The following is an 18,309-nucleotide window of genomic DNA, read 5'->3' as shown; positions in this document are numbered from 1 at the left end:
CACATTATAGCCAGTCTATTGCAGCACAACACAGAAACAAACTGAACAAACAACCATTCTCACACCTAAGGAAAATTTAGGGATGTCAGCTAACATAACCAGTTTTTGGACCGCGGGAGGAAGCCGGAGTACCCAGAGAGAACCCATGCATGCACAGGGAGAGCCAGGAATCGCACCAGGAACCTCCATGCTGCAAGGCAGCAGTGCTACCCGCTGTACCAAATTTAAATAACTTAAGATATTTCCCAAAGAAAAGTGAGTTAATATTTCCAATCTTTAATGTACACAGAAAGCAAAGACCAAGCTCTTGCAGCTGGAATCACAGACCATTTCTAGGAACCTAATTAAAACCACCTACAATATGCCATACCTTACAAAATGTTTCAAGGCACTCTGTAAGGAATTCTGGAAGGTTTGCTGTTTTTATATAGCTTCAATCTTGGAGTGCATAAAAAATAAAGGAGCAGATTACTTTGCATCATTAGTACATGAAAACTAAAAGCAGTTTCTGATGAAGTGGAGTTTGAGGATCTCCAGGTAGCCTCGTGTATTATAAGGAGACACAGTAAAAATGAGAAGCAGTTTACTTATTTCAGTACTCCAATAATTGCGCAGTGGGGGCAAGTAGTAGCCTAGGTATTTCATTCTCATTAGAGCTTTTAGAGCTGTGGGGGAAAAGCCATGCAGCTCATATGGCTTAAGTCTAGAATAAAAGTAAGAGTGTGGTCTTCTGTTAATCTATCAGGGGGTTATGGATATTAAAAGTTTGGAGAGCTCTTCTTTTCACGTTGGATGAAAAAAACTACAATAAAGCAATCTCCAGCAGATTTAGCAAACAGATGATGTAGAATATGCTGGTAGAAATAGCCGTGCATAACTCATAAACTGCAGTGCGGCATCGGCTGTATTAATATCACACAGTGCATCATAGCGAATCCTTACGCAGATGAATATTTAATTCCCACAGAGCCTATAATGTGCAAATTAAAGATGCACATAAATGCTCGACGTCTATAAAAAGACGTCTGCAGGGCAGCCTCGTGAATGTGTGATATTTAAAGATGTGGTTAAGACCCCAGCGCGAGGAGTAGACGCATCACAACAGAAGAAAAAAATAAATAAATAAACAATCAAACAAATAAATAAATACCATGGAGAGACTTGAGTCTGGAGCAAAACTTGAGACTTACCCCGTTTGAACATCTTGCTGGTCTAGTTCTGCGTTATTTGGTCCTGTGTCTGATCCGTCTCATGGATTCTTATATTCCAGGCTTTGAAACTTGCGCCTTTCACTTTTGGAGCCGTTTGGATCGAGCAGGAATCAGGTGTCGCTCCTCTGGATATCCGTGCGCTCCCCTGGAATCAGCTGAAGTCGCAGACTGTCATTGTTTCATCCAACAATTAGCTCCCTTCTTTTAAAAAGTCTGACACATCTCCCTCGAAGCTTGGAAATGTAGATAGTCGCTGTGAACTGCTGCAATCAATCGCTCGTCCAAGTCCAAACCTGAAGTCCAGCGTGTGAGGACGCACAGCAGAACCCCCTCCGCCCAGATTATACTCCTTCCAGACCTAAATGACCGCACAGGCTGCAGAGCAGCTTTGGTACCCAGAAACCCCAAAATCCCCCCAAAAACAAATCAGATGCTGAAATTTAGATCCGCAGATCCATAAATTCATCCAAATCGTATCACAGCCCAGGAACCTACAATCATCATAAACTACTTAGGTTCACATTCCGCGTCTAATGCCACACAACGAGACCACACTCCTCAAAACATTCCCAGCACTCGCCTCTTCTTACATTTCTGACATCTTATCTGGAAAGATGGCTCGTAGGTTTCCAACTATGGAGCAGATCGCTGTGCGCTCAGGAGGGAAGGAAAGGAGTGATCCAGTGTCAGCCCCTCCACGATGCAGAGTGCTGCTCCATCCCATCCCTTTCACTTCCACTGTCTCTGACTGGACTAGGACGGAAGAGGATTATGGCATCTGGAATTTTTTTTAAAAAAAATAACTGATGTTTAAAATTTATTTCAGTTTAATATGGGGAAAAAGTCAGAATTCTGGCTTTTTTTCTCAGAATTCTGACTTTATTCACAGAATTCTGACGTTAATCTCAGAATTCTGACTTTAATCTCAGAATTCAGACTTTTTTTCTTAGAATTCTGACTTTTTTTTCTCAGAATTCTGACTTTATTCACAGAATTCCGACTTTTTTCTCAGAATTCTGACTAATCTCAGAAATCTGACTTTTTGCCATATTAAACTGAAACAAAATTTAAAAATTAGTTCACTTTCTTTTATTTTGTCAGTGGCCCTAATCCTCTTCCGTAGGACTAGCCTGGGACGCATACCTATACTACTACTACTACTTTTTCTACCACCACTACTCCTTATAATAATCATATTAATACTTAAAATGGCTACAATACAATTTAGCTACTGCAATTTCTTAATTGATATGATGTGTTACACTTTGATCCCTGACACTGAAAACAATAGTGTAATGTTTTTGTTTTTTTACTTATCATATTTAGGTTACTTAAAATACTATTTAGGTTACTTTTCATTTTAGCATGGTTTGGCATAAAGCAATTGTCCTAATTTAACCAGAGGCGTAGCCAGAAATTTTTTATAAGGGCGGCCTGGCAATAACCAATATACACTGAGGGGTTGCCAAAGTGGATAGGCACCATAACCTCACGGTCAATCTACAATGTTCCAACAGGAAAATTAACAAGCAAAATATCCATATTTTCTAAATAAAGACTAACTATACTTTTCCACCGCCTTTGCTAACAAATATATATTTAATACATATATAAACGTCCGCAATTTCTAGATAAAAGGTATAGTGGATAAAACTCAGTTTTGAATTCTGGGACATAAATCAATCATCATTGTCATTACTTACCTACTTGTATCAATAAACATTCTGCAAAAAATTTATATTTACAAGCACTAATATCCACATAAATTGATGGATTTTTTAAAATTTAAATTGTTATTTATTTTTAATTTCACTGAAGACTCCTAGATGACTTGCAGAGACACATACTTTTCTCTTTAGCCCATATAACACAAATCGAGCTCTGAAAAGAGCATGAATTCTGTACTTATCATCTCTGATGTTAGTATATTGATGTGTATAATTAAAAACAAAAAAATAAAATGTTTTGAATATTCCACTTTAGAAGGGGTGGCCAATGATTGGCTAAGGGTGGCCATGGCCACCCCTGGCCCCCCATCTAGCTCCACCCCTGAAAGTAACTAAATATTTGTTAGTAGATTTTTCAGTGGGGTATTTTAATACATTTTTATTTATTTATTTATTTTTACAATATTAATGTACTAGTGTATTTTTCTTTCTATATAGTAATTAACGTAATATGTAGAAGTGTAGAACTGTAGAAGTTAATGTAAGAACTCGTTATACTTTAAATAACTGGATTTTATTTTTTGGTAAAAAAAAAAAAAAAAAAAGGCTATGTATATATAATTTGGCTTTTGGATTTAAGTAGGTTTCTATTCCTTTTTTTTTTCTATATTCAAATTTTTATGTCACCATATTAAGACGCATCTTCTAATATTTTAGTTTAGTAATAAACAACATGTCTAGTTGCTGGTGCTATACTGTCCCTTGCCGTAGCATCGATGACTTCGGGGATCAGCTTATCGTGACTTTCCTCTTTGAGCGATTGGACGCGCCTTTCTGTCGCTCATGCTTTCCTGTTTGGAAGTGAACAAACATGGCGGCACCCGTAAGTGAAGTGCAGATGGTCCCTGTGAAAAAGCCCACAGGTTGGTACTGTCGCTAATAAATCTATTAGTTTGTCGCTGCTTTCAGTGTTCAGCGGGTGTTTCTCTAACAGTGGGTGTTAGATGCAGTTTTAATGACTTGCTGTCGGCTAACCGCTGTCTGGCAGTGATGGGAGGTGAAGTTTAAGAAACAACATAACGCTTTAAATGTTACCAGTTACTCCTTCATACCTTATTGGATGTCATAGCTGGTGTATTTCGGGTAGTTTAAAACGTTTTCTTATGTGCTGCTTTTTTTCTGTATTTAGTGTTGACCTGCTTTTTGCTACAATGTTTCTCTCTTTCAGGAATAATTTTCTTTTCAAACTTACTTAAACTTTCTTCTTTCTCTTCAAGTATAGCACAAACGTTTAACCGTTGAGTCATTTCCGACAAGGCAGGTGGTTTTACTCATTGCTGATTAAAGGTCTGACTAGATAGAATATAATGTATTTAGTGTCATCGGTTCAAAGACTGTTGGCAAAGGTATTCTGTGTATTCTAGATTGGGCAAATCTGGCTCTCATATGTCTTTGTTATTATTTATTTATTTGTCTTTTTTTTTTTATAATCTCCACATTATCAGTGGCAGACCAGAGATTTATGTACAGCTTGTGTATATTTGGTGGTTGCTGTTTGACTGTCCCAACATGTTTTTTTTTTTTTTCAATTGTAACATTTTTTATTTTTTTTATATTGTATTTTTGGATATTTTTTTTTCCGTTTTTGGATAATAAATGGCATGTAATTTGTTTTTATTACATTTTCCTTTTTTCATATAGTCTTACATTTTTACAACTTTAGTACAGGGTCCCTGCAGATCCTTAAAAAGTCTTAAAAGGCATGGAATTCTTCAATATTGAAATAGGGCCTTAATTGGTATTAAAATGTCTTAAATGAGTCTTTCATAGGTCTTAAAATTGTCACCAGGTCATAGGTGATTTTATTACAATATTAGAATAGGATTTTATTTTTGTAATTCATATCAAAAATTAAAATCATGATAATTTTTTTTACATTTACCGAACGGCTTTGCTGTAACCATTATTAGTTCCATCCTGACAACAGAACCAATAAAAACGAGGTTGCAAACAGACATTGGGGTGATGCGCCAATAACATGGGGAAGTGTAAATTCAATGAAAATCGGATACCCAGCCAAGAGTTTTCTGCATGGCTAAAAAACAGTACCAGGTGATGTATATGAGGAATGGAGTATTTTGAGCGAGAAGTCATTCAAGCTCGGCACGATGGGAATCAAAGCTGTGGAGTCAGACATGTGAAGAGTGGAAAAACAAAGCACCAAAATTAAGTTATGGAGAAGCAGCTATTTCTCAGTTCTGTTCCACCCTTGTCTCTGCAAGGCCTCTACAGCCATATCCGACATCAAAAAGAGCACTAGTAGCACCAAATCTCCGGATAATGTTTGACGGTTCGCCTACAATGAAAGCAGAGCTATTATGGAATTTGAGTAGGGATCAAAACAAAGTTTGTGAATTTCATTCATTAGCTGTTAGAAATATATCTGTCATTATTGTGTTTTTAGCTTTCTTCCTATATGGAAAGTTTTTCAAAATTGTCTACTGGGCCAGAAAGTAATGGTTTATGTTCAAATAAGCATCAGGTTAAATTTGTCACAACCATGTTTTCTTGTTTATTGTGAAGTTGGTCTTAAATTTTTATTTCAAGAGACAAAAAAAGTCTTAAAAAGTCTTGAAATTAACTTGCCTTATGTTGTAGGAACCCTATAGTAGTTTGTTTTGTAATACTCCTTGCTAAAAAATCTTAATTTCCTTTTTTTAAATTCCTTGGTGCTGTTTGTTAAGCATGGTGACAGTAGTGCAAATACAGTTCTTGGTAAAGAGCTTTTACAATGCTTCCTATAGCAACTCTATAACACTTCTTTCTTTCTAATTTAAAACTATTTGATGATGAAATGTTACGATACAGGAAAAAGCTTACATATTTTCATTTGCATGAGCTTTTCAATAATTTTTTAATTTTTAGGGCTGAAAGAATGAATCAGATTAATCAAGATTGATCAACTATTGAAATAATCAACTAATTTAGTAATCGATTAATCCTTAAGTGAAGTATAGAGACTGTATAACATGCCTTTAGCTGACAAAGCAACCCACTCAGGGCAGTAATTGTATCAAAATTGAAAGAAACTATATAAACATTTTGCATTTAAAGGTATAATGGAGGATTTTTGCTAAGTTTTGAAAAGAAATACTGTTTGCGTCACCCAAGCTTACTTTCCATAAAAAGATTTGCAATTTTTTTCACTATGTCAGACTCAACACATTCATTCTCTTTTAAAGGAAAAATGCATTTCTCATGTTCTTATTGTATATATGTAAGCTTATTTAATATACTGTAGCTAGATAGTAGAAGGAAGAGTTTTGAATGCATTGGATTTAAAAAGTTATTTCTTTTATAATTTGCTGTCAATTAAATGTTTATTCAATATTATGATTTGGTTCACCGTTTTTCTGAATTCAGTGAGTTTTTTCTAATATTTTGCTTTTAAATGTAGTTATTTTCAGGAAACTACCCTTTAATTATTATCAGATTTTTATGTATAAAATATATTGTATGACTCATCTTGTGCGTTTTTCTCATGGGTAACACCTTAATAATCTATTTTCTCTGCAGTCAGAGGCCCACGACGAGTGGCCAATCAAATTCCAGATGAAATCCTCCAAGATCCCGAGCTACAGGAAGCCATCAAAGTCCTGCCAACAAACTACAACTTTGAGATTCACAAGACCGTTTGGAGAGTGAGGCAAGCAAAAGCAAAGAGAGGTGATTGTTTTATTTTTTCTTCTGTCATATTTTGTCTTTATCCATAGATATACATGTACTTGTTTATATCGATACATCTATGCTGTCTAATTTAACAGTTCATAGTTTCATAATATACATAAGTAAAACAAAATAAGCAAAATGCTTAGCTGGCTGCACACAGTGTAGAACAACACTTCAAAGATCATCCACATGCAAAAAATTAAAAACAGTTTTAACTTTTGTTTTTTGTCAGTCAATTTTTTGATCTGACTCTCACATTGTTTTGGGCTCTTATTGCATAATCAGCACATTCTTGTCCGAAGACCTCTGGGCTTCTTAGTGGATCAGAGAGAATTTTCAATGTAAATTAGAATAGAAATGAATGGTTGGCAAAGTTTAGGGCTGACTGGAGCTGGCTGTGTTTATCTGGGATTATACAACCACAAAAAAAAAAGACTTGATATACTTGGAACTTTACTCAGAATTGAGGTGGGTGGCTTGAGCCTCATCGATATTCCTTATCTCTTTTAATTAGAAAAAATAATACAATTCAGTTCAGAAGTACTTATATATTTAGTATTAGTAATGATATAAAGCTGAGTTATTAAGCTGGTAGATGTTTCTTTTTTGGGTAAATTATTGATGTTTTCCTTTTTCAGTACCTTAGTATGTAAAACAGACTGGCTGACATCTAGTCTTTTGATGATACTTAAAAGCTTGGTGTCGTTTTATTCTTTGTGATGTCTTTAAATAGTTCATGCAAGTAAAAAAATACCAGTAGCTTCCAAATCTTTCTTTTTGTAGGTGGTTTTCTTCTAGTGAAAAACATACTTTACTTATTAATGAGGCATTTAAAGGGTTCTTTTAAAGGTAATCGTTTCCCTTCTTTCAGAACTTTAATCTATTTAAATCTTATTTTTCATGTTAAAATGTGTGTGTTGGTGTTAGGCTTTTGTTAAAACCTGCACAAAAACCTGAACTGTGAAACGGACTTTTTTATTTTATTAGCTTTTTTTTGTGGGCTCTTTTTTTCAAACCAGAAAAGCAGATTTTGCTTGATTTTTTACATCGTTTGTAAAATTGTGCTGACATTAGCCCTTTTTGTGGTGATTCTAACAGGCAGGGACTCACCTGCAGGCGGTTGGTGAATGTTGATACTTGTGTAACTTTTTACTTATTGCAAAAATGTAGGGAAATAGTAAATGAACCATGAAAAACTTCTAATGTTGCAAACTCTATATCCATTTGAATGTGCATACTCAGAAGTCAAATTCTCATGTGAGGGAGAAAAAAAGGGATATGAAAAGGTGATCAAAATTTGGATACAAGATGTCGCTGAATGAATTAATCAGAAATTAATTAACTTCCTTCTATGCGTCACACACTCTTGATCCACTATTAGGCTTGCACCGATCAATAGGCAGTGCTCGGAAGATTGGCAGATTTTCACGTGATCTGCCCCGATGAGCGACTGGCCGGTCATTATGAAGGACACAGATTTTTAGCACTGGTCATTGAGTTGTTAATATATTAATATATATATTTTTACCGTTAATATATATTTTTTCTGAGCGGACACGCATCTTTCTCTGGCGCTTTGTCCATGTTTGTTTTAGTCAGAGTGCCCAAAACAGGACGGATCATCCAGACAAAAAACAAATGGAAGGTGAGCTGGTGTTCCTGAGCTCAGGCAGAAGCAGCAGGTGTCCAGTGTGAGAACAGTGGATGAGAGAACACCATCACCTGCGGCCAGCCCTGCCTTCCTCTGAGGCTAAGGAACCAATGCACTGATTTTCTTTCTATGTTGTTAGTATACATCTTTGAGACAAAACTCTTCATTCTTTAAAGGATTTACCAGTAACTTATTAAATATGAAAATATTTAATAACCATCACTGTTCCCAAAAACCTCAATACGTTGTTACATTCATGCTGATTTTGCACATTTTTTGTCTAAGTCAGTTAAATAACCTGCTTCTGTCATTTTGCACATCTCTGATGTTGCTGCTATTTTCAAATATCCATTACTGTAAAAATGTCCATAACTGTATATTAGTTATTTATTCTCCAGGTGCCGAGTTTTATATTGTTAAAACACTTTACAGTAGAGTATTTTGTCTGTTTATTTTTTAACTCTTCACCATTATGTTATTCTTATACTCTTTTCTAAGGTCCTCATTTATGTGACCATTTTTTCAATCATCTTTTTGCTGCTGTTAACACCAGAATTTCCCCAAAGTGGGACAATACAGGGATTTTCTATTCTATATATTATAAATTGCAAATACATTTTACTTCTTAGAGTTTGGAGACTTGTTTATGATGATTTAAGTTTTGGATTTTTTGGATTTTATTTTTCCACGAATCGCATTTTTCCACCAATTTCATTTGTCATCTTTCTATGATGCAAGTTTTCCATTGCTTTTATTCATTTACTTGCTGTAAACCACTTTAAAGTTTCTCACTGATAGGACCTTACCTTATAAATCTATTTTTTTTGGGGTCTAACCTGACGATAAAATTAGATAAGGAATTGGGACAAGATAGTTAATCCAACAAACCAAGTAAGAATTGTAGTTTCTTGGAGCGGTATTTTAAGAAAAGTATCTTGCCAACTAAAACTGCATTAGTTGCCCCTTCTTTGAAGATAGTTTAAGCTCCACGTTGCTGTAATTTCACAAAAAGGTTTTTCTTGTGCTGTCCTCCCTCTTCTGGGCCTCTTAAGTGAGTCAAAATGCTTTTCACATGCACTCCATGTCCAGTGTGCTTTCCTGTCAGTTAACACTGAATTTGTAAATGGAACATGTTGGCCTTTTTTTGATCTTCAGAGTGATGGCACTCCCACAGGAAACTCGCTTGTGTGTTATTGACAGCTTTGGAGAACTGCACTAACATTAAAGCTGCTTGGTCCCCAATTTGTTTTTTTTTTCTTCACACTGACCATAAAGCAAGTTTTCTAAGTAAGGTTGTGTGAATAGACGAATCTATCGACCATCGAGATAGACCTAGCCCTTTAAAAATAGTTTTTTCTAAGAGCGTTTTTTTTTTTTTTCTTTTTTTGGGGGGTTTAAGACAAAAAGATAAAACAACGTGTTTTTTTTTCTTTTCTTTTAGACAACAAATACAAATTAAATAACAAAAAGATTAAAGTAAAGTGAAGCTGTGGGTTTTCCATAAAAAAAAATTAAAATCTTTGCCCCAGTTTTCAGTCTGTTCGATTTTGCCTATTCAGATAAACAAATGAATATCGATTAAAAAACTATGATGTCGCAAAGCATAGTTAGAACAACTGAAAAAATATTCCCACTGGATGAAAGTTCTGGTACTATTGTTGGTAGAGAAGCGTGAACATTTGAGTAAATCTTTGTACCAAAAAAAACTATATAGGGAATATGACGGTTTTATACTCCTTACAAAAAGCTTTCACTTCTGTAATGGAACACATTTAGGGAAGCTCATGTAAACGTATTGTTGTGTCGTGTTAAAAAAATATTTCTGCAGCTTTCTGTAACCCAGTTGAAAAAGGAGGGTTATACGTTTTTTGGCACCATACAAATAATTGTTGAGGTTTTACTCAAGACATTTCTCAATAAAGGCCAATACCACAAATTTAATAACTTTTCATAGCAAAGTTTTCTACTTCCTGGTTTTGTGTGGTGAGGTCAGCTTGTAGTTTGTACTAAACACGAGGTTTATATAATCCTCAGTGCTTCCGAATTATATGTACAGTCTCAATTATATGCAAACACTCAGCACAACACAACCAACCAACATTTGGTTCATTAATCTTTTGGTTTTTGGAGACAAAGCTGACTTCTTCTGTTGCCCTTGCTTACACAGATCTGTCTGGATTTTTGATCATTTCTCTTACTTATTGGAACATTTGATTGGTGATGGATCCTGCCTACAAGCAAACTCAGTGGTTCTTAACATCTTTTCTAACGGCTCACTCCAAATTCCAAAAAGGATGCTGACTTTTATTAGGTAGAAAAAAAATATATTCTTACCATTGACAGATTCGTTTTAACAGACCAACTGTTTGGGAAGCATTACAAACATGGCTACTCCATCTCTGCTTTCAAAGGTTATGGTCTTTGTCTGCTGTGTTCACCTGTGAAGTGAAAAGTGACTCAGCATGAGTATGTTAGTGACACAGTATGAAGCGAGATGGGCGGGCGGTGTTGGGCATTTCATCTACCATCATCTTGGATATTGGTAAGGGAAATGCAGAATCTAGATATGCACACCTAAACAAGCACAACTGTACCTGTCAAAAGAAGATGTTTTTGTAGCATTGACTTGAAGTAGACAGACAGATTGCAAATAAGCAAATAAATAAATAATATTGTGTTTTCAAAAACACAATTTCCGCTGCTGCTACTCTCAAAGCCAGCATAATTTTGACAGCTGACGGAGAAACAGCAGAAAAAGAGAAACAGAACCATAATACTGTATATTACTCAATAAATCTCAATCGAGCCGAGGTCAGCACCTTTTAGGTAGATCATTTTGTAGCCTTCTAAAGCTGATTCTACTATGTTTTGGTACCAGTTAGACCCATTATTGTCTAGGGGTCAACTATTTGACCTAAACTGTTACCCTTTGATAAAACTAAACTGTGTTCAACATTCAGGAACAACCAAGGTGCAAGCTGATCATAAACTAGAGGATGATTGAAACAGCAGTGTCTCAAACACAGTTATTCAAGCCTCAGGACAATCTTGCCTTGGAATGGGTACAGCCTAGTTTTTGGTCAAAGTTTTCTAATTGGCCTTGATCTCAATCTAAGTTGCACATTATGAAGCTAGATAGATCTGTGTTTAAAAAAACAAACAAAAAGAATTTTGAATTTGCCATAAATTTCTAGTAAATAAATGTTGAATATCAATCCAGAATTATACCAGAACCATAACTATTTTTGATACATGTAGAAGTTTGATCCAAGTAGATTAGCCAAAATCTTAAAAGGGTTAGAAGGGTTTCAATTTGTGATGAGTGTATATAAAGGTCAAACCTACTTCTGCAGCTTTTTTCCCATTTTATAAGTATGGATCTATGACTAAAGCAACTTTTCTACCACGCAAACCTAATTTGCTAATGAATGGTTTTTGGTCACATTTTCAAAGCAGCTATTTGAAATCATAAAGACAATTGATCCTTTTAGCTTAATGAACTATTTTCATGAATTGTTTTGGTCTAATATTTATTTGAATAGTTTGTATTAATCTTATCTACTGTAAGTCCAAAGTTTTTCCTCTTGGCAAACTACTGTGGTATTACTCATCGGAAAAAAGGTTTGTTTTATATTCTTTCTTGGATTCCATTTGGCTGAATCACAACAGACGCGTCTTTTTTTTTTTTTTCCCTTTACAGTCTCCTAAATCATAATCCCGGACTAGCCTCTTGGTCATATATTTTGAATAACTTCCCCCTTTATAGCATGCTTCTTTTCCAATGCAGTGCTCCATGTATGTTTTGAATTTGCCAATGCTTGGTTTTTCATATCATGATGTCATTTTTTCAGTATCTGCCCTTAGTCTGAGGAAAACAAAATATTGTTCAACATAAATCACATGGTCCTTCTGGCCCTTATTGCTGTGGGTATAATTATGCAGATTTTATGCCAAGAGGATTGCATCATTTTTATTTATTCATGTCTTTTTAAAGAAATCCCTTTTGGCAGTTGCAGAGTGTGCTTTACTGCTTCCTGCTGGCTTTTTTGCTTTTTTTAGTGGTTATGGGATGTTTTTTTTTAGCTGTGCTCATCCCTTCTATCTGCACTCAAAGAGCATAACTCACCTTATCACCCTTGTCCCTCTTTGTTCCTCTTTGTGCCCATCTGTTTCTTTGTCATCCTTTGAACTCCTCTTGAGTCTCACAGAATTTGTTTGAAATCGAGTACTGAAGATTGGCAATAAAGAGAGTTCACAGCCGGCCATCTAAAAACTTTCTGTGCCTGTTTATTAATTGAAGCGCTTGTTTTTACTTTGAACTTAAAAAAAAACACCTTACAAATGTTTTTGGTCTTCAGTATGCTTTGACGTTTGTTAAGCTTTCGAAATTCACCTGATTTAGGAGCAGTGGAAACTATAAAACCTAATTTTAGAGCTGTAAACAGAAAAGGTGTTTTGTTTTATTATATTGCCAATGGCTTTTCTTTTCCCTCTTGATTCCCAATGAAACAGTAAAATTTATCTTACTCTTTCATATATCATTACTGCATAGAAAAATGGATGTTAAAATTAATTTATACACTTCCTAGTAATACATAATGATTTGCATTCCTTTAAACCTTTCGTTTTGTCCATTTCTGCTCGTATTTTAAGGGTTTATCTTTGGTAACATGCTCTTAGTCTTTCACATTAAAAAGCCCACCTACCCCCCCTGATATTTGGCGCTTTTTAGAGTTGTCTCTTGGAATTAGCTTAGAGCTGTGACAGGGCCGGCCCAAAATGTCGCTATTATTTGCAGACAAAAGGAATATTTTGGAGAGATTATTATAACTGCAATCCTAATTTTGACAATTTTAAAGCCTAACAAATCTTATCTTATCTTTGCCAGTTTTGGCTAGTTTTAACATTTCTAGTTATTGAAAGACTTTAAATCTGAAAAAAAAAATTGATGGTTCAATGTAATTAAAATGTAAAAGTCCATTTTAATGAGATGATTGAGAGAGAGCTCTATAGAGTAGTATTTCCCCGTCACTACTGAGCATGGACTAATTCAACACTTCCTGAAGTTTCTGAGCAATGTTGGTCAGCAAAGTAAAAAAAAAAATATGACCATACTTTCAATAGAGCTGTAGCAAAAAGGTGCTTTTGTATCGTTATTTCAATCAAATGTGATAAATTGCAAAAGTAGCACTGAAAGAGCGTGTTAGCTACGGTGGTTAGCTCATAGCTGCAGCCTCTAGTAGCACTTCCTGCTTCTTCTCTCCATCTCAGAAGGTCATGGTCCGGAGGCTTCTAACGGCTCCTTCGACAAACGGCGATCGGGACCCCTGTTGTTTCATGGTTAGCAGTGCTGGATTAGCTATTCTCTGTCTATGCTGCTGCAGGATTCAGGATACACTGTGTTCACTCTGTTTGAATCACGGGAAGAATAAAAACACTTTGTTCAGCTCCTTCTGAATCGCAGGACAAAGGCAGTCGGACTCTGTCCATCGAGCGCAGACTTCTCTGGAGGGACTTGGTTGCTACTTAGCGTAGCCTTTAGCTGGAAGCACTTTTGTCTAACCTTTAAGCGACACAGAGCTTCCGTCAACTTAGGACACTAATATGGGGAGCTAGTCTTTTTAAAGCCTACGCTGGAGGGGTGTGTTTTCAGAGGGGTGTAGGTCCAGTTAGATCAGCGAGAATGCATCGCAACACTAGGGAGTACCGGGACCAAGACAAGGCCAATGTTAAGGTTAACAAAACTGAACTGATAAGTCACAATCTTTCATTTCAGAGGGAGAGAATTGGTAAAGGGTCTGTACCACCAAATTTAACACTACAAGTCCCTGGGACTGTGAATCTGTGAATGTGAATCCGATTGCCTATCAAATACAAATTGGATGAAAAATAACAACAACAAAACAACTCTAAACCAATCTTTTCACGTGTCTGAACCTCCCAAAAGCAAAATCCAATAGATTTCATTTCACTTTATGATTTTGTCCTACTTGTTGTTTATGTTCTCAAAAATGTTTTATTTTATATCTGAAGGTTTGAACCCTGAAATGGTACAAAAAGTTGAAAAGTTCAAGGGGGGCGAAAACTTTCGCACAGCAATCTAACATCAGATGTAGCTTATAATATATGTAAAGTGAAACCCTGGGCAGTGCTCAGGTAGGACTATAATTATATAGCATGCTTATCGGGATTGGATGGAGACGAGCTCCAGCTCTGGGTAATCCTGATAATTCCTGCTCAATCTAAAACATCTACAACATTGGTCCAAATAAAATGCCTTTCTCACTTTTTTCTCTCTAATGAATTCATCAGTTATATAATGAATATAAGTTTATTAATTTTGTATGTTGAGATAAGTTTTGTAAGATTGGTCTTTTTCTGCAGAAATCTTCTGGTGAATGCATTTGTTAACCTTACCTAAAAGCTTTAAATTGTATTCTCCCCTCTAGCATCCGACTCGCCCAATCACAGCAACCTGTAGACGGACAAAGCTCTTTATTTTCTGTCAGCCATGACAGAGATTTGCTCTAGAATCCTTCTCTGTTAATAAACCTGCCCTTTTCCATATAATGACCCATCTCTCTGCCTGCATGAGCTCAGGGTGATCCCATAACCTTTCGTCTGTAAGAGGCACCCCCACTACAGCTCTTTGTATCACTCCATCATGTGTTCATTACAAATCAGCCTGCTGGGCCTATTGTCAGTTCCGATTTTTTAATGTTGCATTTTTTTTAATGTTTTTTTGTATAGTGAGGTCTTGAATTTTTTTCTTGCCAAGAAATAAAAAAAAAATGTATAGTGATGCATCCTGCAACAAACACCCGATTGATTTATAGTAAAAAGATGGGGTAAAGTTTGCTGTCAGAAAAGAATGCTGTTGAGTTGTATAAATAATTAGAAGCGTTAACACTAAGGGCTTAAATGGATAGCAGATTGCCCTAAGAAAATGTGCATCCTGGGTGTGTTTTTCCAAATAAAATCAAGAAATATCAAAATGTCCTCTATATCTAAATTAGAATTTAATCCAAAAGCTGTTTAAAATTCAGTAAGTAAAATCCTTGTCTACATTGGGTAAAAAACACATTACAAACTTTAAAATAAGTACATTTCTAGATCTATGTATTACATGTAATTCTCAAGACATGTTTGTAGCAGTCCATCCACTCCACATATGAAAACACATTTTATTCTAGCTGTACATATAGCCTAGTGCTTAAAAAATGAAAGGAAATATTTGCTGCTAAGGTAAAAAGTATGATACGTGCTGTTTGAAAAGCTATTATTTATTTTATTGTGTCAAAGCCTTTGATGTTCTAAATTCAAGACACCCATTCTTTAAGTTTGTTGGAGGGAACTCATGCCTTTCTCAGATATATTGTCACCCATCTTTTAACATAGAATCTCAAAGGTTCTGTGGGCCTCTTCTCTTAACCCTTAGCTTTTGTTCTTGGGATGTCGCTGCACATTCTTTTTGGTAAGATTCTTGATAAACATATACAACTTCAGAAGCCTCTTACCCGGGCAAAAGAGGAAAAGGAAAGCACTTTTTTACTTGGTGGCCAAAGTTGTCTGTTCAAATTATTTTAAAATGAACATTGAATTCAGGAAGTCTAAGACCTTTAGTAGGGGAATAGTCATGTTGTTCAGAATTCAATTTTCTTGGATGTGGAAACTTCACAGTCAGGAATGTCTTATGAAATCATTGGTGTTGGTTCACTGGGTTTAGTATTTCCAAAGTTTGTTCAAGGATCTTCCAGCAAATATTTGACTACTTAACCCTTTCCTCTCCTGATAAACTTTATTGGGAACTCTATTCCATCACACTTATCCCAAGCGGGGTCACAAGGGGTGCTAATGCCTATTTCCACCTTGTACAGGCCATTGCAGGACAACATGGAGACAAACAGGACAAACAACCATTCATGCACACACCCACACACCCACTCACACCTAAGGAGAATTTTTTAGAGAAGCCAATTAACCGAACAGTCATGTTTTTGGACTGTGGGAGGAAGGTGGAGTACCCGGAGAGAACTCACACATGCTCAGGGGAAGAAGGCAAACTCCATGCAGAAAGACCCTGGGCCGGGAATTGAACTCGGAACCTTCGTGCTGCAGAAGCGCTACCCATTGTGCCACTGAACAGCCCCTTTATTGAAATTATGGTTTTATTTAAGGCAGACATCTGTCCACGTTGCCTAAAGAAGCCCTGCTTGGTTTAATGGCCATGATGTTACTGTGCTTCACTTCAGTATGCTAGCCTGACCCAAACAAAAATGTAGCGAAAAAGGAGGATGAGTGGCCACATATCCAATAATGCAGATTAGCTAAATTCTACTATTCCAACAGCCTTGGTGTCCTAACAAAGCAGTGCTGCAAAGACAATCTCCCTGCTCTGATACATTGATTTGGTAATTTATACAAAGGACCCAGATGAATTACAAATTCTTTTACTTTGCTAAAGTATAGTTTCCCGAAGAGGACAATTTTTACTTTTTATTAGTTGTAAGCCATTATTATTGTAGTGGAAAAAATATGCCTAATTATGCCCCTGAGTTTAATTAATCTAAGTCCCATATTTTCATAATATTGAAAACAAATTAACTCTCATTGCCAGATTAATGATGGCACTTATATAAAAAGGAAAATGATTTGCTTCTTGAAGAGATTACCACTGCGGTATAATTTTATCTCATAACTCACAAATAAGAGAACAGTAAAATAATAAAAGTCATAATCAACCCCAAATCATATATTTGTTTTATTAAACAGATTGCTATAAGGCTGAATAGTCTTTTTTATGAGTCTTAAGAATGTCCAAAGTCCAGAATGACTTAGTTTTAATCAAATGTTCACAAGGTTCATAATGTCCAATTGCATCACATGTATTCCCTTGACTCTTTTAATTGCACCTTTCTGTTATTTCCCTCAAAAATCTTCCTCTGAAAGATTGATTGCCTTTTTCTTTGTTTTTTTAATCAATACAAATTACCTTATGGGTGTTTTTATGGTCTTGAAAGAAAATGCTACCAATTTTATTTAATGGAAATAGAAAATTACTCTTATTATACACAACTAAAGTATGATTTATGCATATGTAACCTATTTATAAAAAATGCACTAAACAAATCTGTGAAGAAGCTCAGAAAGTTGAGAAAAAAATACTGTCTAAAGAAACCCATTACTTTTTGTACATTTATGTGGCTGAAGTTTTTTTGGGTTGAGTGAGGAAAAGGAAATGAATGAAAAAAGTTGTATTGACTTTTTTGAATTTGGGGGTCCTTAGCGCAGATTCTGTGTTGCGGCCCCTACCTGGAAATGAACAGTAATACAGTATTTGTCAATTTTTTTTTTTTCTCTTTTTATCCAAAATAACTTTTCAGTAGTTTTGTGTAAGTTTAACAGAAGACTATGAATATATTAAATAACTAGAACTTGAAGTTATAATTAATTAGTAGGTAATTCAAAATTGAGGTGAAACCAATTAATGATCATTAGATGAATGATTATAACTGTAAATTGCTTACTTACCAGGGTTCTTGGTCTCTTACATAAAAGGATGGGCTCCTGGATTGGCTGTTTAAATCCAATTGCTTTCACCAATTTAGTAATTTAAACTATGGCTATGGCTTGGATGTTACTGAAAGAAAGGTGAATCCAGACTGAGTGATAAATCATTCACTGCATAAAATAAACTCAAAAGACCATGGGTTAAAATAGACTGGCACCTTTAATCGGCTAATAATCACACAGGACTATTATATCTAATAGCTACGCAAACACTAAACACTACTAAAAATAGGCACAAATGAAGTAAAGCACATAAAAGGGAAAGAGGGGTTTAAGGCTTAATGCATTGAAAGCATCCTTTAGGTTAGCAGCAGATGAATGTAAATAAACCCTGATACAAGAATATTAAATGCAGTCAAAACAATGCAGTTTTGGTTTACAGTGAAAAATGAGCTATGACACAGCAATGCATTAAACTGTGATGAAGCTGAAAGAGAATGGGCAAGCTTAGCTTGCCCCAGGAGGTCTGGTCCGGCAGGCC

The 18,309-nt window shown here is 35.6% G+C and overlaps 2 protein-coding genes across 2 annotated transcripts in view; one reads left to right on the top strand and one right to left on the bottom strand.

Annotated features, from left to right (window-relative positions):
- rtn4rl1 (reticulon 4 receptor-like 1) overlaps nt 1–1,904 on the bottom strand; it is a 221,164-nt gene extending 219,260 nt beyond the window's left edge. The window contains exon 1 of the mRNA XM_015383061.1: nt 1,191–1,904. Coding sequence (XP_015238547.1) covers nt 1,191–1,203 — 13 coding nt within the window. The 5' untranslated portion in view covers nt 1,204–1,904. The remainder of the gene's footprint in view (nt 1–1,190) is intronic.
- A 1,782-nt stretch (nt 1,905–3,686) lies between these two features.
- dph1 (diphthamide biosynthesis 1) overlaps nt 3,687–18,309 on the top strand; it is an 87,759-nt gene continuing 73,136 nt past the window's right edge. The window contains exons 1-2 of the mRNA XM_015382903.1: nt 3,687–3,801; nt 6,455–6,604. Coding sequence (XP_015238389.1) covers nt 3,750–3,801; nt 6,455–6,604 — 202 coding nt within the window. The 5' untranslated portion in view covers nt 3,687–3,749. The remainder of the gene's footprint in view (nt 3,802–6,454; nt 6,605–18,309) is intronic.

The sequence above is a fragment of the Cyprinodon variegatus genome, unplaced genomic scaffold, assembly GCF_000732505.1.
Source record: "Cyprinodon variegatus isolate N-32 unplaced genomic scaffold, C_variegatus-1.0 Scaffold14, whole genome shotgun sequence".
Taxonomy (NCBI): domain Eukaryota; kingdom Metazoa; phylum Chordata; class Actinopteri; order Cyprinodontiformes; family Cyprinodontidae; genus Cyprinodon; species Cyprinodon variegatus.
Note: the sequence above shows the minus strand (reverse complement) of the source record. Positions and strands in the feature narration are given on the sequence as shown.